The sequence below is a fragment of the Pan troglodytes genome, chromosome 18, assembly GCF_028858775.2.
Source record: "Pan troglodytes isolate AG18354 chromosome 18, NHGRI_mPanTro3-v2.0_pri, whole genome shotgun sequence".
NCBI classification, from domain to species: Eukaryota; Metazoa; Chordata; class Mammalia; order Primates; family Hominidae; genus Pan; species Pan troglodytes.
The window spans coordinates 65,688,144-65,714,521 of NC_072416.2; the positions used below are offsets into that span (position 1 = coordinate 65,688,144).

Genomic DNA, 26,378 nt, shown 5'->3' on the forward strand with positions numbered 1-26,378 from the left:
CAAACTCTCTCCAGCCTGGGGAGAAGGCAGACACAAGAAGACCCCCATGTACCTGGACGACTCACTCCGGCCCTCTATGAAGTGCTTGGGGTTCAGGGCTCACCTTAGCCCCAGGCTTCCCCCCGAAGGCTCCGGGTACACCCTCACCTTCGGCCCTGACCCCACCTCTGCGGCAAGGAAGGGCGTCTGGACCCATCAGGCTGTTTTTTTTTTTTTTTTAAGACAGGACCTGGCTTTGTCACCCAGGCTGGAGTACAGTGGTGCGATCTCCGCTCACTGCAAACTCTGCCTCCCAAGCTCAAGTGATCCTCCCACCTCAGCCTCCCAAGTAGCTAGGATTACAGACACACGCCATCACGCCGTCTAATTTTGTAAATTATTTTGCAGAGACAGGGTCTCCCTATGTTGCCCAGCTTGGTCTCGAACTCTGGCTCAAGCGTTCCTCCCTCCTCGGCCTTCCAAAGTGCTGGGATTACAGGCGTGAGCCACCGCGCCTGGCCCCATCTGGCATTTTTTCCCACCCATTCAAAATCTCTTGGATCCCTAACAGGGTCACGGACTCCAGGTTCGGAGCAACGGGCAGGACCCCCGGTGTTGGCAGAATTCGGGCGCTCCTTGCTGAACAGTCCCCCTTCTGCCAGGCGCCTCGTCCACCTCCGCAGCCTGGGCTTTGGAGGGGACCAGCCCCGGTGGGCCGCGGGGATCCCCAGGCAGGCAGCGTCCCCTGGTGTTCGCGGCAGGGACTGCGGGGCGGGGTGGAAGCCGGGGGCAAGGACCCGCTGGAGGCCCGCCACACCCGCGACTCTCCCGGCCACGCCACTGCCCACCCCGACGTCTACCCTGGCGGAGAAGCTCCTGGGCGACGGGGCGGGCGGGCAGGTGGGACTCGGCCCCCCTCCCACAACCCCGCTCCCGGGCAAGCTCTCGAGCAGCGAGGCCGGGGCGGGGAGGGGCCGGGCCGGGGGCGGCCTGGCAGGAAGCGGCGCGCACCTTCCGCCGCCGGGGGAGCAGGTGGCTGCCGTGCGGGTCTGGGCCCCAGGCTTCCTGTGTGCGCGCTCGTCCGCTGCTGTTTCCCGCCGGAGCTCGTTGGGCCTCCCCGGCCCGCCCGGCCCATGGCCCAGACCCCCGACGGTATCTCCTGTGAGCTCCGAGGTAAGCGCTGGCCCTTCCCGTCTTCTTGGCCGGGAGGAAGTAGTGCAGCCCCAAAATCAGAGGCCCACCCAGCGCCCCAGAGGGCCTGGTCAGAGGTCCTCTCTGCTCCCCAGGAGGGCGGGCTCCCCAGATCCTCTCCCCTCCTTCCTCGCTGGCCGCAGATAAGCCCCAGGGCCCCAGCCTGGCACAGAGTGTGGGCACCAGTGGCTTCTGTGCAAGGACTGAAGTCACCCAGCAGGCTGCCCTTCCACAGGCGAGATCACCAGGTTCCTGTGGCCCAAAGAGGTGGAGCTGCTGCTGAAAACCTGGCTACCCGGGGAGGGTGCTGTGCAAAACCATGTCCTGGTATGGGGCAGGGGACAGAGCCGGGGAGGCGGCTGTGGCCCCACAGAAAGAGCCTCTTGCTCTGCCCAGGATATCAGACTGTCTTTCCCCAGGCACTGCTACGATGGAGAGCCTACCTGCTGCACACCACCTGCCTCCCGCTGAGGGTGAGTCCCAGGGCCTGGCCACACCCCCGCCCGCCAGCAGCTACCTTGGCAGGGGGCTGCATCTGTAGAGTGGTCCTTCTTGGCCTTGTGGGCCCTGACTTTGCACCAGCACTGGGTTCTGGGCAGCCGACAGGAGTGGAGTCCAGGCAGATCTGGCTCTGCCCCAGGCTGCCCAAAGGACTGGACTTCCATGAGGGCGGGGCTGGGGGCTTGGTCCCAGCTGATCTAGGCCCTTTCTAGGTGGACTGCACGTTCAGCTACCTGGAGGTCCAGGCCATGGCGCTGCAGGAGACACCCCCTCAGGTGAGACACCTAGTACCCCACCTGGGCCTGCAGCCTGGTCTTCATGCTACCACCATCACCTGCGCCCATGTGTGGAGCCGAGGCCTAGTAGTGCCCCGCCCCTTCCCTAGGTCACCTTTGAGCTGGAGTCCCTGCGTGAGCTGGTCCTGGAGTTTCCTGGTGTGGCCGCCCTGGAACAGCTGGCCCAGCACGTGGCTGCAGCCATCAAGAAGGTCTTCCCTCGCTCGACCCTTGGGTGAGGCCTGGCAAATTCGAGGGGCTGGCAGGGGAGGAGGGAGTGCATGAGAAGGGCTGCTTCCCATCCCAGAGGCTGGAAGTCCTTTGCCCCCTTCTCCTTAACCCCCTACCAGGAAGCTATTCCGGAGGCCCACACCTGCCTCCATGCTGGCTCGGCTGGAGAGAAGCAGCCCCTCGGAGTCCACTGACCCCTGCAGCCCCTGTGGTAAGGGTGAAGGCAGAGCCACAGGCCTTCCAGCCTGCCCCACCTCTGCCTCCCCAGACCCGCAAGCTGGGGGGGCCCCAAACTGAACAGAGCCATTCAGGTCCCAGCCACCACCTAGTCTGTGGGTCTGGTCTTCCTCCATCGCTGATGTTTTGTCTCTCTCCTTTCCCACATCGCACCCCTATCCCCTCCCCAGGTGGCTTCTTGGAGACATACGAGGCTCTGTGTGACTACAATGGCTTCCCTTTCCGAGAGGAGATTCAGTGGGTGAGGGTAGGGCCCTTTTGAAGGGCTCTGGAGACATCTGGTCCCCCATGTGTGCTGAGCCCCTCCCTGCCCCTTGTGGCCCCAAGCGAATTGTAAGCATCTCCTTCTCGCCCAGGACGTGGACACCATTTACCATCGCCAGGGCTGCCGCCATTTCAGCCTGGGAGACTTCAGCCACCTCGGCAGTCGGTGTGTGGCCTGCCAGGATGGGAGAGGAGGAAGATCCCGGGGCCCATATCCCTGGGCCTCAGCTTCTCCATGGAGGGGCTGCTGGGCCTGGGACCTGGCTGGAGGGCCCTGAGCTCTGCCTCTCTTCCCACCCTCCCACCAGGGACCTGGCCTTGAGTGTGGCTGCCCTGTCTTACAACCTGTGGTTCCGGTGCCTCTCCTGTGTGGACATGAAGCTGGTGAGGGGGTTCGGGGTAAGGGCAGGGAGGGGCCAAGGGTGTGGGCCAGGGTGCAGCCCGCTGAGGGCCAGGTGCAGCCCGTGAGCCGCCGCCCTCTGCTTCTCAGAGCCTTGAGGTCTCAGAACAGATTCTGCACATGATGAGTCAGTCATCACACCTGGAGGAGCTGGTGCTGGAGACCTGCAGCCTGAGGGGGTGAGGGGGACAGGGCAGGGCTTGGAGAGGAGAGTCTGGAGGCTTGGGACTGGGGGCTAGTGGCCTGGGAGGGGTTGGCAAACCAGGGGCAGAATCTCATGCCTGGGGTCTGGGTCCCAGAGACTTTGTCCGACGACTGGCCCAGGCGCTGGCGGGACACTCAAGCTCTGGGCTGCGGGAGCTCAGCCTCGCGGGGAACCTGCTGGATGACCGAGGTATGACTGAGCCTGGGGACCGCAGGGGTGGGCAGCAGGAGGAGGTGAGACCCACGTGGCTGTTCCCACCCCCCAAGGCATGACTGCACTCAGCAGACACCTCGAGCGTTGTCCAGGAGCCCTGAGGAGACTCAGCCTGGCCCAGACAGGGTTGACACCGCGAGGTAGGCTGGATGAGGGAGGGGGTGAGGGGAGGGGGGTGGGGGTCTGTCCAACTGCTGAGTGACCCCGCCCCACCACCAGGAATGAGGGCTCTGGGCCGGGCACTGGCCACCAATGCCGCCTTCGACTCCACCCTGACCCACCTGGACCTTTCCGGGAATCCTGGGGCGCTGGGGGCCTCCGAGGACAGTGGGGTGAGTGGCTGTCTTCAGGGTGGGAGCTTGGGGTTGCTCAGAAGCCCTGGGTAGGCGATCCCCCACTCCATCGCACCCCTGTCCTCCCTCCAGGGCCTCTATAGCTTCCTGAGCCGTCCTAACGTACTGTCGTTCCTGAATCTCGCAGGCACCGACACTGCCCTGGACACTGTGAGGGGGTGCTCCGTGGGGGGATGGATGACCGGCAGGGCGGACTGGAGGGCGGGACGGGGAGGGCTCGGTCCCCCCGCGAGTGTAGCCAACAGCCTCCCCCCGCAGCTCTTCGCAGCGGTATCCCGAGGCTGCTGCACCAGCCTTACCCACCTCGACGCTTCGAGGAACGTCTTCTCCCGCACGTAAGGGGGACCTGTCGGGGCCGGGGGAGGCTGCTGGAAGCCGCCTCCTTGCGGCCCCAGGCCCACCTTCCCACTTCCCCCAGGAAGTCCCGCGCCGCGCCGGCCGCGCTGCAGCTCTTCCTCAGCCGCGCGCGGACGCTGCGGCACCTGGGCCTGGCGGGCTGCAAGCTGCCGCCCGACGCGCTCAGGTCAGTGTCGGACCCCGGCCACGCCCCCGCGGGCGCTCCCACCCTGCCCTGGCCTTCGCCCCTCCCCGCTCCTGCTTCTGTCGCTCCCACAACCTCCCCCAGATCCTGGCCCTGCCTCCTTCGTTCGCACCCTGGAGCCCCCTGTCCCAGCTCCCGCCACCCCGTGTAACGTCCCCTCCCAGAGCCCTTTTGGATGGCCTCGCGCTCAACACGCACCTCCGCGACCTGCACCTGGACCTCAGCGCTTGCGAGGTGAGCGCCGGCCCCCAGAAGAGACCACACATTGGGAGAGGCGCTGGGAGGCGGAAGGGCAGAGCCGTGGGCCGCCTGCCCCTCCCCACTCGCGGCCTAAGTGGGTCCCACTTCCCATCTCCCACCTCCCACATACAGCTGCGCTCGGCCGGCGCCCAGGTGATACAAGACTTAGTGTGCGACGCAGGCGCTGTGAGCTCCCTGGATCTGGCGGATAACGGTGAGGCTGCAGGAGATCCTATCCTCGCATCATCCACTCGATTCCCAATCCCCACCCTACCCTTGCAACTTCGCCTCGTGCGTGACCCGAGTCACCCCCAGGCTTCGGCTCAGACATGGTGACTCTGGTGCTGGCCATCGGGAGAAGCCGGTCCCTGAGACATGTGGCGCTTGGAAGGAACTTCAACGTCCGGTGCAAGTGAGCCCCCACCCTACTCCTGGGCCTCCCAGACAACACCCCACCACCCCTGTCCCCCCACAAAGGCGGCCCCTCCCCACAGGGAGACCCTGGACGACGTCCTGCACCGGATTGTCCAGCTCATGCAGGACGACGATTGTGTGAGTTCACGGGACCTTGCAGGGTCCTCGGGCAATTAGACCCCTTTGGTCCTCCTTTCTCTTGTTCCCTCAGACCCTGTGACCTGCCCTCACTGACCCCTGACTCCAGCCATCAATGGCTTTCTCTTAACCCCAGCCTCTTCAGTCTCTGTCGGTGGCTGAGTCTCGGCTGAAGCTGGGTGCCAGCGTCCTACTCCGGGCCCTAGCCACCAATCCTAACCTGACCGCGCTGGATATCAGCGGCAACGCCATGGGGGACGCGGGCGCCAAGTTGCTGGCCAAGGCGCTGCGGGTCAACTCGAGGCTCCGGTGGGCGGGGTCAGAGGGGTGGGACCAGCGGGCAGGGGGCGCGGTGGAGAGGAGGGCACCGGGCTAAGGGGCGGGACTGAATGAGGCGGAGCAAATGGAGCAGGCTGACGAGGCGAATGGACTAGGCCGAGGGTTGGGTGGGGCGTTGGGAAGCTCCGTCCCCGACTGAAGCCAGGCCCGGCCCAGGTCTGTGGTCTGGGACCGGAACCACACATCTGCTCTGGGTCTGCTGGACGTGGCGCAGGCGCTGGAGCAGAACCACAGCCTGAAGGCCATGCCTCTGCCACTGAACGACGTGGCCCAGGCGCAGCGCAGCCGCCCGGAACTGACAGCACGTGCAGTCCATCAGGTGGGCGTCCCCCTCTTCCCTTGCCCTTCTCTGCACGGTAGCTCCGTCCCTCGGCATTTCTCAATACCCCTTGCCCCTAGATCCAAGCCTGTCTCTTGAGGAACAACCGCGCAGACCCTGCCTCTTCTGACCACACGACCCGCCTTCAGCCACTTGGTCTGGTCTCAGACCCCTCAGAGCAGGTCAGTGTCCCCTCCCCAACCACGAGAGGTAGGGCATGAGGAGACCTGTGGCATCCGGGAGCCTCCATGAGTCAGAGGGTCTGACTTTCCTGGGGCCAGGGTGCCTGAGCCCTGCTGTCCCACACAAAGTCCCTCTCCTTGATCTGGAGGCGGCTAAACACCCCTTAAATAGCTCTCCAAATAACACCCTTGGCTGCCTAACGTTAAGCCTGTAAACAGGCTGTCCTGTTAGGAATTTTTATGTCCTTCCTCAATTTTCCCCCAATTGTAGCCCCATCTCTGACCTCACATATACATGACTCCCCTCCCCTCTCCATTGTGTGCCCAAACCCAGCTGCTCCTTCACTGTCTTCATCTCCCTCCACTACCTTATCTGTTGGAGATGTTTCTACCTCTCCATTCCCAAATACCTCTTCTTTCCTAAGCTTTAGAGCCCAAAGGTCTTAATCCAGACATCCTGCTGGGCTTCATGCTCTGCACTTCTCCAAGTGATGTCATCGTCGCTCACAAACCCTGTTGTCTACCCTGGAGCCCAATCCCACTGGTGCCCACAGCCACCCAGTGCTGTGGACAGAGGTTGGGGCATCCTTCCAGGTCTCTCCTGGTCACACTGGAGCCCTCATAGGCCTCCTTTGTCCTGCCTCTAGACCAACCTTCAAACATGCCACTCCTTACCCCCACACCAATTATCCCTTGCTCCTCCTGGTCCCTCCTCCAGGGCTACTCACTCCCTTTTCCACCCCTCTCTCAGTCTATCCTCTGTGTGGACAGACTGAGCTTCTAAAACACAGACATGATTTACAACTCCTTTCCTTCCTATTCTGGGCACTTAGGAAGTGTATATAAAGTCCTTAAAATGAACCAAAGCAACAGATAGTTCCTTCCCTCCTTGAACAGATAGGGTTCCAAAGTGGCTGGTCTAAGGGTGTCAGCTTCAGGACCTCCCTCTGTTAAAGAGCCTGGGAGGAAGGCAGGCAGGATCTGGGAGACTGGGAGGGGGCTAGGCTGAGACTGATCCCCATTTCGCCCCAGGAAGTGAATGAATTGTGTCAGTCGGTGCAGGAGCATGTGGAGCTGCTGGGCTGTGGGGCTGGGCCCCAGGGTGAAGCCGCTGTGCGCCAGGCCGAGGATGCCATCCAAAATGCCAACTTCTCTCTCAGCGTGAGCACTCCACCTCCTGCTACAGGGACCCTTCCCCTCTTAGTCAGGTGTCAGCTCGCAACTGCTTTTCCTCTTTGGCCCTCAGATTCTCCCCATTCTATATGAAGCTGGAAGCTCCCCAAGCCATCACTGGCAGCTTGGGCAGAAGCTGGAGGGCCTTCTGAGACAGGTGGGCGAGGTCTGCCGCCAGGACATCCAGGTGAGAGGCTACTCCTGCTCCAACCCCACCTCCGTTTGCAGGTTTGACTCCCATCCTTTAGTTTTAACTGTGATATCCCCTGACTCAATATTCTGTTGGAGTTGGAGCCTCAAGCCAGCAGCCTGGTGTCTGGCCACATCCTCACCATGCTCTGACTGACCTTTGTCCAGGACTTCACTCAGGCCACACTGGACACAGCAAGGAGCCTCTGCCCACAGATGCTGCAGGGATCCAGCTGGAGGGAGCAGCTAGAGGGGGTCCTGGCAGGCTCGAGGGGCCTCCCGGAGCTGCTCCCAGAGCAGCTGCTGCAAGATGCCTTCACTAGGCTCAGGTAGGCTGGATGGGGCTGGGCTGGGCAAGGCTGAGCAAAGCCAGCCCATTAACCCCTGTCCTCTCCTGCCCTTAGGGACATGCGGCTATCAATCACGGGGACCTTGGCAGAGAGCATTGTGGCTCAGGCTTTGGCAGGCCTGAGTGCAGCCCGGGATCGGCTGGTGAGGGGGAGATGTGCACACACTTTCGTGCAAACACACACATGCAGTGACTTGGCCATCTCCCTTGCAGGGGCTCTGTAATGTCTTCTGGGGTCATGTAGCCCAGGGCTATTTCAGGGTCCCCTTAGTTAGCATCAATGGGATCATGGCTGAGGCCCTACCTGCCATCTTTGGCTGCTTGGTATTGCAGGTGGAGAGTCTGGCTCAGCAGGCAACAGTGACAGTGCCCCCTGCCCTACCAGCACCGGATGGAGGTGAGCCCAGCCTCCTTGAGCCTGGGGAATTGGAAGGTCTTTTCTTCCCCGAGGAGAAGGAAGAGGAGAAGGAGAAGGTAAGTGGTTTTAGAACACGGGGCATGGCACTCCCAGTCTTCCCATCTTGCTGTGGAGTGTGGAAGGTGAAAGGCAGCTCTTTTGGTTTGGTGCTCTCCTACCCCAGGCTGAGTTTGTGCCCTCCCCACCAGGATGACAGTCCTCCACAGAAATGGCCTGAGCTCAGCCACGGTCTTCACCTGGTCCCCTTCATTCACAGTAAGTCAGGGCCTTGGGGGAGGGAGTTTACGTGGGTGGGCTGAAGCTCCATTAGACTTGGGGACCCGGGGACCTGGATGAACTCATTCAGCCTTGTCTGGGTACCCACCAGCCCTTGACTGGGCCAGGTCGGGCCCCTTGTGCAACCTGCAAAGCTGGGGTCTGCTGTGGTCAGCCCGGGGCGGGACCTGGGCGGACCTGGGACAGGACACCGGCTCGGCTCGCCTCCCCGCGCCCCTTTCCCTACCCCAGGGACGCGCATGCTGGGCGGCGGCGCGGAGGCGCGCGCGCTCGGGGCCGCGCTCAGCACCACGGACAGCGGCGGCGGCGGGGGAGGGGCGGAGGGGCGGAGGGGCGGGGGGACGGGCGGCGTAGCCGGGCCCCTCCCCGCGCCCTGGGCGGGTCCCCCGCCGCCCTAGCGCCTCCGCCGCCACCTCCCCGGGCTCGGCGCTCGGTGCTCTTCTGGTGCTGTCCCCTCAGGTGCTGCTGAGGAAGCGGAGCCGGAGCCCGAGCTGGCGGCTCCGGGAGAAGATGCAGAGCCGCAGGCGGGGCCGTCCGCGCGCGGCTCTCCGAGCCCTGCCGCCCCTGGGCCCCCGGCCGGCCCGCTGCCCCGCATGGACCTGCCACTGGCGGGGCAGCCCCTGCGCCATCCGACCCGGGCCCGGCCGCGGCCGCGCCGCCAGCACCACCACCGCCCGCCGCCGGGGGGCCCCCAGGTGAGCACCCTTCCCCCACTCCGGAGCGCGTGGAATTGGGGATCACGGGTGGCCCGGCCGCTCCTCATGGGTGGTAGCGGTCAAGGAGAGGGGGTGGTGGGGGCCCAAGGCCACCTGGTCGTGCGGCCGCGGTCACATCCTGGCTTCTTCCTGGCCACCCCCCACCCCAGGCCATGCCTGTGCGGGACCATGGGTGTGCGGGTTCCGTTCGGGGTGTGCCTGGGTGTGGGACTCCGTCTCGGGGCGGCCCGCGGCCTCCGTGGCTGCGCGAGAGAGGGTGTCCGTCCTCCCTCCCTCCCCCGGGGCTGCTGAGAGATGCCGGGCAGCCGGGTAGCCGAGCCGCGGGGCCAAGCCTGCGTCTGATGCGCGTCCGGCGGCGGCGCGTGTGGGGAGATGCGTGTGTGGGCTGCAAGCCCGCGGGGGCAGCGGGCACTGGCGGAGGGCGGGGAGGAGCCGGCTTGAGGCCCCCCAGAGGGTCTGACGCAGCAGCCGGCGCCACTGAGCCGGCAGCAGGCCGGGTGGATTGGGGGTGGGGTGGGGGACACTGCAGGGAACTGTTCGGAGCAGAGCTGGTGGCAAGTGGGAACGGGTGACCCCGGGGGCACGTGAGGGCTAGGTTTGCTGGTGACCGGGTGGCTCGGGCGTGTAGGATACTCTGTGGGACAAGGACGGGTGTGGACTGGGTGTGCGGGAGCCAGCAGCGAGTGAGGAGTGCGTGAAATCTGGCGTCTCTGTCCAGCAGCAGGACAGTAGGAGGCTGGTATCAGCAGCCCCTAGGGTCACCCCAGTCTGGAATCCTGGAGTTATTCAGTCCAGGCTGCCGGCCAGGGGAGGGGGTAGAAGCCAGAGTTGCACTCAACCCTGACCCCTGACCCCATGATGCCCCCTAGGTACCCCCAGCCTTGCCGCAGGAAGGGAATGGGCTCAGTGCCCGCGTGGACGAGGGCGTGGAGGAATTCTTCTCCAAAAGGCTGATCCAGCAGGATCGCCTGTGAGTGAGGGGCATCTGCTGGGGGTGGGAGAGGGTGGGATGCCTGATGGGCTTTCTCGCTCACTGCTGGGTGTCCCCACAGCTGGGCCCCCGAGGAGGACCCGGCCACTGAGGGGGGCGCCACTCCTGTCCCCCGTACACTGCGAAAGAAGCTGGGCACCCTCTTTGCCTTCAAGAAGCCTCGTTCAACGCGGGGTCCACGGACTGATCTAGAGACCAGCCCTGGGGCAGCTCCCCGAACCCGAAAAACTACATTTGGCGACCTACTGCGGCCGCCAACCCGTCCCAGCCGTGGTGAGGAGCCTGGTGGGGCTGAGGGGGACACCAGCAGCCCTGACCCTGCCCGCAGGAGCCGACCTCGCTACACAAGAGATAGCAAGGCCTACTCGATGATACTGCTGCCTGCCGAGGAGGAGGCAACGCTGGGTGCCAGACCCGACAAGGTGAGGCTTGCTGATGGGGGGTGGTGAAGGCGCTTCTGGGACCCAGGGCATGGACTGTCTCCAACTCGAGCATCTCTGTCCCTAGCGGCGGCCCCTGGAGCGGGGAGAAACAGAACTGGCTCCATCCTTTGAACAGCGGGTACAAGTAATGCTGCAGAGGATAGGCGTCAGCCGAGGCAGCGGGGGTGCCGAAGGCAAGAGGAAGCAAGTGAGTTGAGGGGACCTGAGCATGAAGTGAGAGGGCAGGTGGCATGCTGTGGGTGACATAAGTGACCAAGATGGAGAAGACTCATGACAGATAGGTCTAATTGTCAGTTCTACTCCATTCTCCTCGAAATGGTTACAGATTCGACCTTTCTTCCCTCTTGGCTTTGACCCAGGCACAGGCCACCAGCATCTCCTCTTTGGACCTGAGAAAGTCTTTTTTCTGCAGGTCTAATAGAAATCTGAGGCCTGGGCCAGGCGCCATGGCCCACGCCTGTAATCCCGACACTTTGGGAGGCTGAGGCAGGTGGATTACCTGAGGTCAGGAGTTAAGAGACCAACCTGGCCAACATGGTGAAACCCTGTCTGTACTAAAAATACAAAAATTAGCCGGGTGTGGCGGTGGGCACTTGTAGTCCCACATACTTGGGAGGGTGAGGCACGAGAATTGCTTGAACCTGGGAGACAGGTTGCAGTGAGCCTAGATCGTGCCACTGCACACTAGCCTGGACAACAAGAGTGAGACTCATCTCAAAAAAAGAAAAAGAAAAAAATCTGACCTTGTCACCTGTGCTTGAAATAGCAAGTCCTCCAGGGGCTTCCTCTCAAGACACTGTTCAGACTCCACAACCTGCTGCAGAGCCCTGTGGGGTCTTGGCCCTGGCCACCTTAAAACCTCACTGCTTTCCTCCCCTGGGTGCAAATCAGAGCCTCCACACACATCCCTGGGTGGTCTGGATGTCCTCCCTGCCTCGCTTCCAGTCTCTAATTGTGGGTTACGCCAGGTCCCTCCTCAGCCATCCCTGCAGTGCCCATGGTTCTTCCCTGACTCTCCTCTGTGGGCCACCCTGCTAATGTCTCTCTCATTAGAGTCCCAAAGAACCCCAGCCCTCCATACCATCCATTCAATATCTTAAAAAACAAAAAACAAAAACAAACAAAAAACATGAAGTTGGCCTGAATTTAGAAATATTCAAGTGTGCAAAGAGTTCTAAGAGGGCTGTACTGGGTTTGCCATGTTCTTGTCCAGCCCATGGTGGGCATCCAGTGGCAGGATTATAAGAACAAGAACGAACAAAAGGCTAGGGTGTGGGGAGCGGGCAGGGCTGGAATCTGACTGCCCTGTTTCCTGCAGAGCAAAGACGGCGAGATCAAGAAAGCTGGCTCAGATGGTAAGTGGGACCCTGGGGTGTGGCAGTACATTTGCCAGGAGGTGTCCTTATAGACAGCCCCCAAGGCACTTGCTCTCCTTGGGGAGGAAGGGGAGAGGCCAGGTTTTTCTTCCCCTCACCTCCAAGGTCTGGTACCTGAGTCCCCAGCTCCGCCTTGCAGGTGACATTATGGACAGTTCCACGGAGGCCCCTCCCATCTCGATCAAGTCCCGCACCCACTCTGTGTCTGCTGGTGAGTGAGGGCCACTGTGTGTGTTGGTAGTGGGAGCAGGGACAGCCAGGAGTTGGGTCAGACTGTTGTTCAGACCTATCTCCAATGCCTGACCAGGTCTTGGCTGACACCTTTCTCCCTACAGACCCCTCCTGCAGACCTGGCCCAGGGAGCCAGGGGCCCGAGTCTGCCACCTGGAAGACACTGGGGCAGCAGTTGAATGCGGAGCTCAGGAGCCGTGGTTGGGGCCAACAGGATGGTCCAGGCCCTCCCTCCCCTGGTCAAAGCCCAAGTCCCTGCAGAACCAGCCCCTCCCCAGACAGCCTGGGCCTCCCAGAGGACCCTTGCTTGGGCCCCAGGAATGAAGGTAGGCAGGCACCTGATTCCCCACTCCAATCCTGGCCTCGGGGCTGGAGGAGTTCCTGCTGGGAACTCAGCTCCTCTAAGGACCCTGAGGGTGGGAGGCAAGGGCTGGAGTGGGGGCAGCTGTTGGAATACCCCTGATTCCCTGGCCTCCCTCAGATGGCCAGCTGAGGCCGAGGCCTCTCTCGGCAGGGCGGCGAGCAGTGTCTGTGCATGAGGACCAGCTCCAGGCCCCTGCTGGTGAGGGGAGACACCTCCACGTGTGCTTGAATGCAGGAGATGTGGGAGGGTGGGCTTCTGGGGCTCCCTTCATAGCTTTGGTCCTTGGAGGGAGCCACCAGTGTGTGAGGGCTCAAGAAATCAGGGAGCCAGAAGACCAGGTGCAAGGGTTTGACAACAAGCCCTTCCAACTAGCACTGGCTCCAGTTCCCGAAGAGCAGCCTCTGCCAGGGGTGAGGACGCAGGGACGGGGGATGCTCTGAAGGCAGCAGTGTGTGTGAGTGCATGCTTATGTGCACTGGAGGTGGAAGAGAGGGGCAGGGGATGGACAGACCCCAAGCCTTAGCAACCCACCCCAAGCTTTTCTGTGTCCCTTAGAACGGCCCCTGAGGCTGCAGCGCTCCCCCGTCCTCAAACGCAGGCCAAAACTCGAGGCACCTCCATCCCCAAGCCTAGGTAAGAGGGGGTCCAGGCCAGCTGGGAGGGTGGCGGGACTGCTTAGCCCAGCCCTGACCCTTCCTCTCTCTCCCTCCCTCCCCTCACAGGATCTGGCCTTGGAACCGAGCCTCTGCCCCCACAGCCCACAGAGCCCTCCAGCCCTGAGCGGAGCCCACCCTCCCCAGCCACAGACCAAAGAGGCGGCGGCCCCAATCCCTGATCCTCTCCTCTCCTGCCGCATGAGATTATTTTATTAAAAAACTCAAAGGAAGCAGAGTGTGGAGCGGTATCTGTCCTGTGTGACGTCTCACATCGGATTTGGCTCAGACCCTGGCTGTGCATCCATCAGAAAGTGCAAGGCCCAGGCCATGAGCTGGGGAGGAAGCCTGGAAAGAAACCACCGCTGCAGGTCAATGGAGCCTGGGACTAGTGACCAAGAGTGGGGGCAGACCCAGGCACTCACCTGGCAGCTTGGACCCGAGCACAGAGGGACGTGCAGGGTGGCTCATACTCATACTGGAAGGCAGAACCATCACGATGCCTCTTTGGGGGTTCCTGAAAGGGGTATGGTGTCTGGGGAAGAGCTAACAAGGACCCCAACCCCATCCAAGGCTACCCATGCTCCCTCCCAGCTCTACCTCAGGCCTTCCTTGTTCTACCCTCCAGCTGCAGAGGGGCTATGCTCACCCAGACAGAGCAGGGCTCCTGGGCTCCCTTGGTAGCTCCGGTCCTGGGAAAAGGCGGCCGATTCTTGCAGGGTAACCCTACAAACTCCTTGAACTCCAGGCTAGGTTTCTGGGGCCTGGTCACAAGAGCCTGGTGTGGACTGGGGACATGGCTACGGGGTGAGAGACTGGGAGTGCAGCTCTGGAGTGGGGAGCTGGGGGTACGGCTGGCGTGTGGGGACCTGGGGGTCAGGGTGGCAGGCGCTGAGCAGATGGCTGGTGAGGGCTGGGAGCTGCTCCTCTGCCCTGGGTCTGGAGCAGCCAAGGACAGGGCAGGCAGAAGGCTGATGCTGGTACCACTTTCCTCGGATGACATGTGGCCGGGTAAGGCCGGGGTTCCTGAGGAGGAGGGGACTTATTGTAGGCACAGCCCTCTCCGCTCAGGGCAGCTGAGTGGCCTGCGAGCTCAGACAGGACTGCAGGGACCGTGTTCATCCCCCACCCACCGTGCACCTTTCACAGCATCCTGCACAGCCCGGGAACCTGACTGACAGGCGGCAGTGAGTGCCTGTGACCTGTGCATCACCTCACCTGAGGAACTGGGTGAGGAAGGAGGAGAGGCTATGAGGGTCAGAGATAGGTCCTGCAGAGCCGGGTCTGGTGGGGGCAGCTCAGGGCCTGGGGGGTTCAGGAAGTCTTATCAGCACTGTGGACCTGGGCCCCAGGTATCCCCCCAACCTCTCCAGTCCCCCTTACCCTGTGTCCTCTGACAGGGGCCTAGAGAGCTCAGAATTAGCTGGTCATTCTCAGAGATGCACAGCATTGAGCTGGGGACAGTGTACACAGCTTCTCCCTGTGGGACATGAACTCTGTAGGACAGGCCCGTTTACTCTCATGTCCTGTGGAATATGACCCTTGCCCAACTCCTCACCCTGACATCTCCCAAGCAAATCCCCAGACTGACCGTGGCCTTGCATCGTGAGGCAGCCCAGTGGGTGACGGGGGGTGCCGTGCAAGGGCCCTCCAGTGTCAGGCAGCTTTCAGCCAGGCACACGAGTGCCCCCTGATGCTCCTGGTCCTCCCGCATTTCATCCAGAAGCTGGGACAGTGATAGGCCTGGGGACAGGGGACCATGGGATGAGTCAAGGCTTAAAGGGGAGGACCAGGAGGGTGAGGGGGAAGACAGCTTATTGAGGAAGCATAAGGTTAAGGCTGGAGAGGTCACTGCACAGGGTGTTAGGATCACTGGTCAAGCCCTACAGTACCTGCATTGGACGAGGTGGACTCTGAAAGGTGCTCCCTACAGGAAGAGAGTGGCCAGGACTCAGGAACCATGCTGAGGCCCGTCTACCTAGATACACCATCCCCTCACCAAACCACACGTGGCCCCCGAGCCCAACCCCAGACTCACTCAAGGCAGTCATAGAGCTTTTTCTGAACATCTAAGTCTTGGTTGCTAAGAAAAAGAGAAGGGTAGTTAATGGGGGCCCAAGCCCTCCTACCCCATAGGCGTCTGCCAGCGCCGGCCAGGCTGGGGTGGGGAGAGCCGCTGGAGGGCGGAGGCATCACTTACCAACCAGGCACCCGTAGCCGGGGCTGCTCCGTGGGCAGCAGGCTGAAGCGGTCCACCTGGAGATAGAACTCTGCGGGCTGGAGGAGTTCGTGGGGAAGGGGAGGTCTCAGAATCGTCACGAAGAGTCATGCCCGGTAACCCGCCCAAGACAGTCTCACCACTCACCGCGCCGCCCTCAGCGACCTGGACATGAACCCCGCAGTCCTGCAGCAGCAGCAGCCGGCCCTCTGTCCCGCGGAAGCCGAACTCCTTCTCCTCCCTACGACAAGCAGGATCCTCACTGCCGGGCCCACCTGAACACAAGGCCCGCCCACCTCGCGCTCTCCTGCCGGACTCCGACCTCCGGAGCCGCGCGGGGCCTCTCACCAGTCCGAGGTGTCCAGGGCCTCCCGCGTCACCAGGCATCGGACACTGTGGGTCCCGTCAGACACAAGCAGCGTGGCCCCGACGTCGGACGTATCAGGGGCGTGGGATGGGCCCGCGACCGCGGCCTCGGCCTCCTGTAGTACCTGACGGCGGCGAGCGGCGTCAATCCCACCACCCCGGGCCTCCGCCTCGGTCTCCGGGCCCTGAATGGGGGCTCACCTCGAGCAGCTGCCCGGCTCGTGGACTGGAGAGTGTCTCTGACCCCAGAATCAGCTCCCGAATCCAGGGCCGTAGGACCAGCCTCCCCGAACCTGCCATCCCCACGGCTACACCCAGCGGATGCAAGGGGCCCGGGTTTCCCGCGGGCGCCCAGGCCCCGCCTTTCCTCGGAAGAGGAAGCTCCTTCGGCTGGGCGGGGCCGGAGGAGGAGGCCCCGCCCACGTATACCCCAAGCCTGCGCACGAGGGCGTCCTGCTCGGGGGCCTGTGTGCAGACTCCCGCTGGTCCACCCCGCTGGTGCACGGGATGCTGGCCCGTTTACTCTCATCGCGGCGTCACTCTGACAGCGGCCAGGCATTTGGGCCGTTTGTCAAGATTCCTGTGGTACCGGTAGGGAACAGAACAAGGGCTGGTCCCGTCCCTGGAGAGGGTTCCAGGGCCGGAGGCTGAGGCCGAGTGCCGTCCGAGCGAGTTGACTCGAAACCATTTAAGCACCGTGTGACCCCCGAACGGTTCAGCACATATTTATTATGACTCAGTTTCCTCATCTACACAGTGCACGGTCTTGTAAGGCCAGTGGAAATAAGAGCACACACACAGCGCTAAATAAATGGTACTTCCTTCGCCCTCCCCTCGGATTGGCGGAGCCCTGCTCCCCAGACTCCGGGGGCGCGCGGACCTCAGCGTGATGACGCAAGAGCGGAGGACGGCTCCTCTCCATCCACGGCTCCGTTTCCTAGGAAACGTGGACTCCGCGTTCCACTCTGCGTCGCTGCCCCCTTGACGTCACGCTCCGGATGGGAAGGCGGGGCGTGTGCTACCGCCAGGGGCGGGGCGGCGCGGGCGGGCCGGCCGGGCTGTGCACCTGCGCCTCGGCGGGCCGCCTGGGGCACCGTCCCCGGCCCGCCCGGCCCCGCCATGGCCCGGCCGCAGAGGACTCCGGCGCGCAGTCCCGATAGCATCGTCGAGGTGAAGAGCAAAGTAAGGGCTCCTCCGGCCTCGGCCCTAGGCGCTCCCAATTCCCTCTTTCTCCCCTTCCCAGCTCCTTGGTCCCCGCCACCTCTTCCCTCTATCCTCCAAGTCCCATTCTGCTTTTCTGCTCGCCTTCCCCCATCCGTCTTCCTTCCTCCACTGCTGGTCTCCAGCTCTCTGTGGCCTGAGTACCTGGAGGGCGGTAAGAAGACCTTGGACAGCGTCCCTGGTACTGGAGCTGAGGTCTGGGCTTAAGGCTGCCGCAAAAGCGGCAGCCGCATCTTTCCCATCCCTGCCAGCCTGCGGTGAGAAAGGGGCGCAGGCTGTCCTGACTCCTCCTCTCCCCCAACCCCGACTTCCAGTTTGACGCCGAGTTCCGACGCTTCGCGCTGCCTCGCGCTTCGGTGAGCGGCTTCCAGGAGTTCTCGCGGTTGCTGCGGGCGGTGCACCAGATCCCGGGCCTGGACGTGCTACTTGGCTATACGGATGCTCATGGCGACCTGCTGCCCCTCACCAACGACGACAGCCTGCACCGGGCCCTGGCCAGCGGGCCCCCGCCACTGCGCCTACTGGTGCAGAAGCGGGGTGAGGAGGGGTACAGTGGGCAGCCTCTGTGGGGTAAGGTGTCTGTGGGGCAGGTCTACAAGGGTTAGTCCATGCCCAGGGTACCCAAGCGTCACCCTCTGCAGTCCCTGCCCTTGGCTTGACCTCCAAGTGGTAGGAAATAGCTACAGTGCCCCCTGTAAACAGCCCAAGTCGGGGAGCAGGTCTCTGATCTCAATATTCCCCCTCTTCTGCAGCAGAAGCTGACTCCAGCGGCCTGGCTTTTGCCTCCAACTCTCTGCAGCGGCGCAAGAAAGGGCTCTTGCTGCGGCCAGTGGCACCCCTGCGCACCCGGCCACCCTTGCTAATCAGCCTGCCCCAAGATTTCCGCCAGGTTTCCTCAGTCATAGACGTGGACCTACTGCCTGAGACCCACCGACGGGTGCGGCTGCACAAGCATGGTTCAGACCGCCCCCTGGGCTTCTACATCCGAGATGGCATGAGCGTGCGTGTGGCTCCCCAGGGCCTGGAGCGGGTTCCAGGAATCTTCATCTCCCGCCTGGTACGTGGGGGTCTGGCTGAGAGTACAGGGCTGCTGGCGGTCAGTGATGAGATCCTCGAGGTCAATGGCATTGAAGTAGCCGGGAAGACCTTGGACCAAGTGACGGACATGATGGTTGCCAACAGCCATAACCTCATTGTCACTGTCAAGCCCGCCAACCAGCGCAATAACGTGGTGCGAGGGGCATCTGGGCGTTTGACAGGTCCTCCCTCTGCAGGGCCTGGGCCTGCTGAGCCTGATAGTGACGATGACAGCAGTGACCTGGTCATTGAGAACCGCCAGCCTCCCAGTTCCAATGGGCTGTCTCAGGGGCCCCCGTGCTGGGACCTGCACCCTGGCTGCCGACATCCTGGTACCCGCAGCTCTCTGCCCTCCCTGGATGACCAGGAGCAGGCCAGTTCTGGCTGGGGGAGTCGCATTCGAGGAGATGGTAGTGGCTTCAGCCTCTGACAGTCAGGATGAAGCCCCATGCCACTCCACACTGCTGGGACATGGCAGGGACTTCACAGTGGGGGTTTTTAGCTGGCTCACAGGGCTCCCTCAGCCTGGGGAACATTAAAGGTTTTCTACAAATACAGTCATGGTCCTTGTGTGTCCCAGTCCCAGCCTCCTCCCTGGTCCCACCAGCTTGCCTTCTGCTCTGGACTAAGGCAGGAGTGACACTGGGGAGAACTTCCTGCAATCAAGCAGCAGGAGGGCCACCAGGCTTGGCATTTTTAGGGTAAGAAAAGCTCTTATGGAAACAAATCCTGTGTACAAAATGTTTAATTTTGACAAAGCAGTTAAAAGGCTGGGGTGGCCCTTCTGCAGCCACTGGTGACTGGGAAGAGTGCTCTAGGGACACTGGCCACCCCCCTGCTCCTGTCTTCAGACCTCTGCTCTGGGATTGGGTCCAACCCTGTCCTTTGCAGCCATGTGGCGATCCTCAGCATGGAGCTCCTTGCCACTGTCCCCCAAAGGGGCTCAGTCATCCATCTTCACGAAGACTTTGGGCCGAGAAAAGATCTTGATGGACTCCTCTACCTGCACCAGCTTCCGGTCCAGCTCAGCACGGTGGCTCTGGGCTCTCAGTGAGTCTGCCCCAGCAGGCAGCAGTACCAGCTCACGCAGCAGCTGGCTCTGGCCTACAGGGGGCCCGGGAACAGTGAGAACAGTGAGTGTTGGGCAGGGGTGCCTGGTCCCCAGTGGGGCCCCCCTCCAGCCTCCCTGCCCAGGTACTCACTCTGGAGCAGCTTGGTCAGTGTTTCCAGCCGCTGGTTCTCAGGCATGCGCGTGTGGCCTGGGGGCATGGCAGGGTCCGGCTGGCTCTGCTTGCGGGCCTCGGCCTCCCGCCGCCACAGGTCCCTGCGCTCCAACAAGCTGTGGGTACACAGGCTCAGGGTTGATGACCTGAGGGCAGAGTTTGGTTCCCACCCTCCACAGGTGTCCTTCACCCTGAGTGTCAGGCAGTGAGACCTACTAATGTGGCACATGGCCCTTCTGCGTGGCATTGTAGTGCTCCTGGGCCTGACGCTGCTGCTCTAGCACTTGTGCCAGGACCTGCAGTGAGCAGGAATGCCTCCGGGGGGCTCTCTTGGCAGCTCGTGCATTGTGACGAATGAAGTCCACCCCCAGGCCTGGCTCCTGCAGGACACAGCAAGCGTGGGTGGGGGCAGACAGCATTATGTTGTGTCCCTGAACACCCCCCCTACACCGGGAGCCCTGCCCAACCACCATCTAGCCCCCATACATCCTCTCACCTTAGCTTCGGGACCTGGTGGGGTTGGCTGGGGACTAGATACATGGGGTGGTGGGAGGCCAGGGCCGCAGCGGGAGTGCGCCCGCAGGAAGTGGGCAGACTCTGTCCCAGAGGCAGGGCCAGGCTCCTGGAGGGCAGGGCACAGCAGAGAGAGCAGGCAGGCTGAGGTCTGGGGCTCAAGCTGCAAGACCCTGGCCATCTTGGCCCTTCTGACCTTTGCATCCATGTCCCTGGGGCCCTCTTCCCTCTTCAAGGGACACTTGTCCTCATCAGCACACAAATGTGTGAGTATGTCAGATTTTTAAGAAAACAACAAACCATCTCTCCTTCCACCTCAGTACTGGCCCAGCTACCACTCTCTTTCCTCCTTCCTAGCCAAGCTTCCTGGCTCTAGCCCTGCAAGGCTCCTAACAGCTGGCCTCCAAGTCCTCAAATCCAGGCGGTCAATTCCTTGGTCTCGTTGTCCTCAACCTGATCGTCAATAACTCCTAGGTCTCACTCCTGAGATCCAGGCCTGAATTTCCATCTGCTTCCTGGACACACTCCCACCCCCTGGGAACCCCACAGATGCTTCAGCTACAACACATTTGTGTGACCTTGCCTTTCCTCTCACTCCTGCTCCTCCTGCTGAATCCCTGGATTGAAGAATGGTGCTGCTCTCTGAGACAGAGCCCCCCACCATACCCCTGCCCTTCCCACTGTCCTCAGAAATAAGGGCTGAAAAGTGGCTTTTGTGGCCCCTGATGTGGGTCCAGCTGACTTCTTGGCCTAACTTCACGCCCTTCTTTCCTCACAGTGAACTGTACCTAGCATCTCCACTGCTGCGTGCCCTGTGGTCTGTGAGGTTCCATCTTTTGGGAATGTTCTCTTCTGCTGTCCCTTTGACTAATTGCTACTTGCCCTCAGGATCAGCCCCACCATCACTACTTCTGAGAAGCCCCCAAGCCTCGCCCTGCAGCAGAGCCAGGGTCTCTTAGTCCTCTGTTACCTCTGTGACTTCCCTCCCTCCCCAGAACTCAGATCAGGGTATAGTTGCCTGTTGGCCAACAAAATGGATAATACTTCTGGCTCCCTGAAGCAGGTACCTGGAGCTGGGCCTTGACCCGGGACTCCACCTTGTCGTACTTGGGTGAGCGCCACAGAGCTTTCAGGGGCCTGGGCTGGCCCTGCTCCCGGCTGCGCTCCTGTTCTCTGAAGCGCTTCTGAATCTCCCTGATCCGCCTCAGGTTCTCCTTCTCATGGTCCTTAGGGTCCTTCCCTGGAGAAAAGATGCCCCCAGGTTCTGCCCTACATAGGGTCCACACAATCCAACTTCCACTAGTTCACACACAGGCCTGCCCCCTGCCTCCTACAGAAAGAGCTCCCTGACCTCTCCAACTACCTTAGACCCTACACACACTCTCCCTCATCACCGTGTTCCCTTCCTCAAGTAGTAAGTATCACAGGATGATTTTCTCCATTATTATTATTATTATTTGAGACAGGGTCTCACTCTGTCACCCAGGCTGGAGTACAGTGGCATGATCATAGCTCACTGTAGCCTCAACCTTCCCGGCTACCTCAGCCTGCCGAGTAGCTGGGATTACAGACACACTCCACCATGCCAGCCTGATTTTTGTATTTTTTGTAGAGATGGGGTTTCACCATGTTGGCCAGGCTGGTCTTCAACTCCTGGACTCAAGTGATCTGCCCGCCTGGGCCTCCCAAAGTGCTGGGATTCCAGGAGTGAGCCACTGCGCCCAGGTGATTTCCTCCATTATTATAGTGAAGTACACCATTGAAGTACACCATAGATCATCTCATATATGACATTCATCTCTTGCTCTTTGTATCCCACCTTGACTCAGTGATGGCTCATGCTTATCTTCAGCCCAGTGTTCTAGCATCTATATGGCCTGGCACACAGTAGGCACTCAACAAACAAATTTAATGGGTAATAAATACATAAAGCAGAGCTAGGGCTTCGTGGGAACTACCTCATTCAGTTCACCTCCTTCGAGAAGGTAGCATATTTCTCCCCCTTTTATAGTTGGGGAAACTGAGACTCAAGAGACGCAAAGCCTGGGCCCACGTCAGGGTGGAAAGAGCAGCTGCTTTTGATCTCTTTCCACCCCGCACTGCCTCTCTGCCCCTTCTTCCATTCCTGGGACTTACTCTTGAGAGAGGCCCCAGGACCTAGGGAGATCCCCTCGAGTTGCAACAGCACGTCCCCGACGCCGCGCTGGCCGCGCTCCAGGATCTCTCCGGCACCGGGACCGATGCAGGGACCACGGGGAGCGGTGGTGTCCAGGGCCCGGTCGGAGGTCAGCAAGTCCAGCTTCAGCGCGTTTCCCTCGAGGCGCCCTTGAGCTGTGGGGCGGAGCCGGGCGGAGTCCGGGGCTCAGAGGTGGAGCCAGGGCCGACCCCTGAGCCTCGCACCACCGCCAAGCCCCCGGACTCACCCGAGGTCGGCCGCCGGTAGTTGTCAGGACAGAGCGTCGGGTCTGGGGGGATGGGCCCCGAGATGCGGGACGGGCCCTCGCACATGCCGCCGGCGCCGCCCAGCAACGGTGCCCCGAGGCCTGCAGGGCTGTTTACCTCCCTCCCCGGGCCCCCTTCCCCAACCCCGGGCCTCCTCCCTCGCCCGGCACCCTGACCCTGGCGTGCCCGCCACTCCCGGGCCCCTGCCGGTCCCCGCCTGGGCCCCGGCCTCGCTCGCCACCTCCGCGACCTCTGCTCCCAGCCCACTTCTCGGTCCCGCTCGCGGCCTCTCCCCCGCGGCACTCGGGCAGGGGCTCACTCGAGAGGTTTTGTCGCCAGCCGCTGCCACCCGACGGGACTTGTTGTTGCCGGGCAACCGTGGCTTCCGTCCCCGGGGTCAGGGCCCACTGACCCCGGCGCAAAGCGTCCTGGGGCTTGTAGTTTCGGCCGAGGGTGGGCTCCGCGGTCGCCGGTTTCTCTTCCCAGCTCTGCCCTCGCTTGCTGGCCGGTCTCCGGGGTCAGCGCGGGGCCACCATCCAGCCCCTTGGGGCCCGCCCCAAGCAGCTGTCGAGGACGCACTCAGCCTGCGCAGCCATGGCCTCGGCAGGGGCGGAGAGGCGGCCGGGGGTCCAGGAGGCGACGGTCGTGGGGCAGGGACAGCTCACGGAGGAGCCCGGCAGCGCTCAGACCTCCGAGGTGACCGTCAGGCTGTTTAACCTTCAAACACAGGGCCGCAGCGCTCTGAGAGGTGGAACTCTGAGCGCCCCGACCCGCTAACTGCCAGGCTGGGCCCTCCAGGCGGGGAGGGGCACAGGCTGGTGTCCGTATTCCCGTTTCGGTGTCTAACGTTAGGTGTTCAGTGACGGATCCCTATGTCCTTTGCCCGGCCATGGTGACCGATGGCCTGTGTGTCATCTCTAGTGTCCAGTGGCGGGAGACCAGTTCTTGGTGCCAGCCCATGAGGCCCGCGGAACCCAGAGTGAAGACCAGCGCCCAGCAGGCGCAGCTTCGGAGTCGGAGCTCCAGGAGGAAGGACCCAAGCTGGGGGAGGAGAGGCCCAAGCCGCATGCCGGGGCGCTAGAGGAGAGAGGCCCCAGGCCCGTGGTCTCCATTGTGAGGCCCCGTCATGGTCCAAAGAGAAAGCCTGTCAAGTGAGGGGGCTCTCGGGGGGAAGGAGCTGCAGCCCCGGGGTTGGGGCACACACCACAGTAGGATTCCTAAATCCTGCACTCCTGCAGGGAGGATTCTCGTCCCCAGCCACTACCATCACTCTCTTCTCCCGTTCCTCAAGAGCCCCCGTGTAGGGAGCAGCAGGAGAGTGGGAGCTTCAGGGTTTGTAGGGGCCTGGGCTCACTGGCCTCTAAGCCTCTTGGGCCTGGGGTCTCATTGACCAGGAACGGGACAGGCGTCGAGCCCTGGGGCTGTGGGCAGGCTGGGCTATTCCCTGGGCCAGGGAATGGGAGCCAGGGCTGGAGCCTGGCTCAAGTCTTTTGTCCCTGGCTCAGGTCTCTCAGCCTCCCGGGCCTTCGTGCCCATCTTAAGGCTGAAGCTGAGCTGCCACCCAAGCTGCCGCTGCAGGAGGAGGAGCCAGAGGGCAGCCAGAGTGAGCCCTCACCATCTGCCAAACAGCACAAAAAAGCCAAGAAGCGCAAGAGCCTGGGGGCTCCCGTGCTCCACGCTGTGGCCAGCACGGTGTCTGCACCCTTAGAGACATTGAGGCTGGAGCGTGAGTGGCAGTCCCTGGACTGTTCCTTCTCCCCCTGCCTGTGGGGCCCGACATGGCACAACCTGGTGCTCTAGCCTCTGCCCTGCCCTGGGTCTTTGCAGGAAAGGCCCAGCGCCTGCGGCCCCTGTACCAGTACGTCAACTATTGCAACCCTGAGCTGAACCAGGCAGGGAAGGGGGACGGGGAGGCTGAGGTGGAGGCAGAGGCAGAGCTGGCCCCGGTTCCGGAGGAGGCAGGTGTGGAGCAACTGCAGGCCTTGCTGCCCTTGGCAGGTGAGCTGGGCCCAGGCCTCGCTTTGCCCTGTCCCAGTCCACTAGTGACCCCCACCCATGCCCTGGCTCCCCTCGGAGAGGAGGCTGGAGAGGAGCCTGGGGGCTTGCCCAGCTTGGGGGTGAGTGACCACAAGGCCGAGGTGGATAAGTCAACCCAGGTGGACATCGACAAGATGCTGAGTGTCTGCACTGCTCCACTTGTCCCCCCGCTCTCTCCTCAGTACAAGTGACTGTCCCGCCCCGCTGGTGGCTCCCCTCCTTCCACGCCTGAATTTGGCTTCAGGCTTCCTGTGGGCCTAGGCCCTCTGGTGGCGGGGGCAAATTTGGCACCTGCCCCCACTTGGGACTTTGGTCTTGCTGAAAATAAATATTTTTCTTTTTCAAAGACTTTGTGATTCCCCAGATAGGTTGCCTGAAATGGGTAAGAGGATGGAGGACTCAACAGTGCAGGGTTTGAGGCCTGAATGGTCATCTGCATCACTTGAGACTTTGACAATGACAGATTCCTTTGTGCCACCCCATGCCTCACTGAATCAGGGTGGACCTGGTGCTGTGTGTTTAGGTGAATCTGAGGGTCAGGCAGCTAACTGGGTGATGAAGAGGGAAGTGAGAAGGAGGAACTTGGGGCAGAGAAAAGAAAGGGTCTGTTGGGTCATGGGAAGCAGGTGTTTGGCCCTGCTCTTCTGTCTCCTGGGGAGGGGCCTGCATTTGGTCTCACCTTGAGGGGATCAAAACTTGGGATCCTCCTAGGAGGTAGCACAGAGTTCTTTTGCCTGTCACAACAGTGACAGCTTTGGGATGTTTCCCAGTCATTGCCAGACCATAGCTGGACCGGACCTTGTCTGTGGAGTAGCCTCTGGTCACAGGTGACAGGGCATCAGTGATGTTTTCCTGGCAGGCAGGGGTGGACAGGGGCAGTAAGTGCATCTGGGACTCTGAGGCCAAGCCACTGGATGACAGCTGTGTCCAACCGGCAAGGATCTCTGGGAAGAGCCAGCCAGTGTTGGCCATTTTGGAAACTGCACATCCTGGGCCTCCTGTGTGTTCCTTGGACACCACAAACAGACACAGGGAATTTTAAGTTCATGGAAATTTCCCCTCCCTCCAACTGGCTTTTCCTCCTGTATCTCATCTGCACAACTGTTTAAGCTAGAATCTTGGGTGTCACCCCAGACCCCATCCTGTTCTTTGCTCCCTGATTCCTACAAGCTAAGCAGACATTGAGGCCAGTGATCCTACCCTTTCAGGCTGAGAACCTCTCGGACCCCACAGTCAGCACCGTCGCCTGGACCACTGTCATCTCCAGCCTCACTGGTCGCCCTGCCTGTCATCCCTTGGCCCACAGATCCATCCAGTGGCCCTGTGACACACACACCTGAGCCCCTGATGGTGTCACTCCCCCTTGGGATTTCCCTCCTCTTGCCCCAGCTACCTTAGAATTCAGTGGCTTCTGGTAATTCCCTGAGCAGTTACACCTTTTCTTCCCTTCACTCTGTGCATGTGGGGCTTTCTCTGCCTAAAATGCCTTTATTCCCACCTCTCCCCCTGGCTAGTGCACGCACACCTTTGAAAACTTGGGATTCTGCTTCCTGGGGAGCCAGACAGCACCCCATGTTGCCCTGCATTGCAGCCCCTGCGCACTGCTATCATGTGGGTTATAACTGTCATCGGGATTAGACCGTGAGCTCCCTAAGGGCACATCTCATTGCATCACATCTACCTAGCCAGAGGGCCCCTTAAAAGGCACCAAGGTGATGAGACTGAAGTGAGGGGTGGAGGAAGCTGCAGAGAGGGACAGGCCAGAATCTGAAATGCTGAGGCCATCCCGAGGCCACAGTCTAATATGTAGGTTCCCTGGAATATGGCCTGGCAAGGTCACTGGAGGGAGTGGGGTGGGCAGGTTCAGGTGGGAAAAGCAGGGTCCCCTTTCTGGCATCATCCCAGCCTGCTCCCTCCTTTGACAGGGTCACTTGGGTGCTCACTGGCCCCATGGCAAGTCATGGGGTCAGGACTTTTTTTTTTCTTTGAGACAGCATCTTGCTCTGTTGCCCAGGCTGGAGTGCAGTGGCACAATCTTGGCTCACTGCAAACTCTGCCTCCCGGACTCAAGGATTACAAA

At 61.7% G+C, this 26,378-nt stretch overlaps 5 protein-coding genes across 18 annotated transcripts; 3 read left to right on the forward strand and 2 right to left on the reverse strand.

Moving 5' to 3' along the window:
• The first annotated feature begins 778 nt into the window (after positions 1–778).
• On the forward strand, positions 779–13,434 carry CARMIL2 (capping protein regulator and myosin 1 linker 2). Of its 6 annotated transcripts, none has more exons than XM_016928868.4 (39): positions 984–1,152; positions 1,406–1,497; positions 1,590–1,643; positions 1,884–1,946; positions 2,057–2,181; positions 2,297–2,388; positions 2,585–2,655; positions 2,771–2,844; positions 2,987–3,077; positions 3,169–3,257; positions 3,378–3,472; positions 3,550–3,636; positions 3,716–3,828; positions 3,922–3,999; positions 4,108–4,184; positions 4,268–4,372; positions 4,555–4,624; positions 4,763–4,844; positions 4,946–5,042; positions 5,125–5,182; positions 5,319–5,491; positions 5,678–5,840; positions 5,921–6,022; positions 7,055–7,183; positions 7,269–7,382; positions 7,553–7,713; positions 7,789–7,876; positions 8,067–8,207; positions 8,340–8,406; positions 8,887–9,122; positions 10,013–10,113; positions 10,196–10,556; positions 10,642–10,764; positions 11,896–11,932; positions 12,093–12,164; positions 12,289–12,510; positions 12,666–12,746; positions 13,086–13,181; positions 13,271–13,434. In XM_016928868.4, the coding sequence occupies exons 1-39, from the start codon at positions 1,113–1,115 to the stop codon at positions 13,381–13,383; spliced, it is 4,233 nt and encodes a 1,410-aa protein (XP_016784357.3). In that variant the 5' UTR covers positions 984–1,112; the 3' UTR covers positions 13,384–13,434. The 6 variants fall into 6 exon arrangements, with proteins under 6 accessions (XP_016784356.3, XP_054525407.1, XP_016784357.3 ...); XM_016928869.4 differs by having other exon boundaries at positions 12,699–12,746; XM_063797264.1 differs by having other exon boundaries at positions 985–1,152; positions 2,987–3,062; positions 13,104–13,181.
• Positions 13,397–16,661, reverse strand: ACD (ACD shelterin complex subunit and telomerase recruitment factor). 2 transcript variants are annotated; one of them, XM_003315181.6, is made up of 12 exons: positions 15,987–16,207; positions 15,768–15,910; positions 15,567–15,660; positions 15,402–15,478; positions 15,240–15,284; positions 15,094–15,128; positions 14,793–14,944; positions 14,585–14,681; positions 14,420–14,506; positions 13,851–14,227; positions 13,627–13,718; positions 13,397–13,549 (listed from the first exon to the last, which is right to left on the reverse strand). In XM_003315181.6, exons 1-12 carry the CDS (start codon positions 16,083–16,085, stop codon positions 13,471–13,473), a joined length of 1,377 nt encoding a protein of 458 aa, XP_003315229.3. In that variant the 5' UTR covers positions 16,086–16,207; the 3' UTR covers positions 13,397–13,470. The 2 variants fall into 2 exon arrangements, with proteins under 2 accessions (XP_003315229.3, XP_054525417.1); XM_054669442.2 differs by lacking the exon at positions 14,420–14,506 and having other exon boundaries at positions 15,987–16,661.
• Positions 16,662–16,780: 119 nt separating this feature from the next.
• PARD6A (par-6 family cell polarity regulator alpha) lies at positions 16,781–18,640 on the forward strand. 4 transcript variants are annotated; one of them, XM_009431052.4, is made up of 3 exons: positions 16,781–16,967; positions 17,321–17,543; positions 17,762–18,640. In XM_009431052.4, the coding sequence occupies exons 1-3, from the start codon at positions 16,905–16,907 to the stop codon at positions 18,511–18,513; spliced, it is 1,038 nt and encodes a 345-aa protein (XP_009429327.2). In that variant the 5' UTR covers positions 16,781–16,904; the 3' UTR covers positions 18,514–18,640. The 4 variants fall into 4 exon arrangements, with proteins under 4 accessions (XP_009429327.2, XP_063653348.1, XP_009429326.2 ...); XM_063797278.1 differs by having other exon boundaries at positions 16,821–16,967; positions 17,321–17,576; positions 17,759–18,640; XM_009431051.4 differs by having other exon boundaries at positions 16,821–16,967; positions 17,321–17,576.
• A 172-nt stretch (positions 18,641–18,812) lies between these two features.
• ENKD1 (enkurin domain containing 1) lies at positions 18,813–22,635 on the reverse strand. Of its 2 annotated transcripts, XM_016928872.4 has the most exons (7): positions 22,243–22,635; positions 21,956–22,150; positions 20,887–21,059; positions 19,803–19,928; positions 19,523–19,686; positions 19,286–19,422; positions 18,813–19,187 (listed from the first exon to the last, which is right to left on the reverse strand). In XM_016928872.4, the coding sequence occupies exons 1-7, from the start codon at positions 22,325–22,327 to the stop codon at positions 19,027–19,029; spliced, it is 1,041 nt and encodes a 346-aa protein (XP_016784361.2). In that variant the 5' UTR covers positions 22,328–22,635; the 3' UTR covers positions 18,813–19,026. The 2 variants fall into 2 exon arrangements, with proteins under 2 accessions (XP_016784361.2, XP_024205653.1); XM_024349885.3 differs by lacking the exon at positions 19,803–19,928 and having other exon boundaries at positions 22,243–22,413.
• Positions 22,618–24,646, forward strand: C16H16orf86 (chromosome 16 C16orf86 homolog). 4 transcript variants are annotated; one of them, XM_054669443.2, is made up of 5 exons: positions 22,687–22,957; positions 23,183–23,412; positions 23,767–23,987; positions 24,089–24,259; positions 24,481–24,646. In XM_054669443.2, the coding sequence occupies exons 1-5, from the start codon at positions 22,856–22,858 to the stop codon at positions 24,528–24,530; spliced, it is 774 nt and encodes a 257-aa protein (XP_054525418.1). In that variant the 5' UTR covers positions 22,687–22,855; the 3' UTR covers positions 24,531–24,646. The 4 variants fall into 4 exon arrangements, with proteins under 4 accessions (XP_016784363.1, XP_016784362.1, XP_054525418.1 ...); XM_024349886.3 differs by having other exon boundaries at positions 22,728–22,957; positions 24,062–24,259; XM_016928874.4 differs by having other exon boundaries at positions 22,618–22,957; positions 24,089–24,646.
• Positions 24,647–26,378: the final 1,732 nt, after the last annotated feature.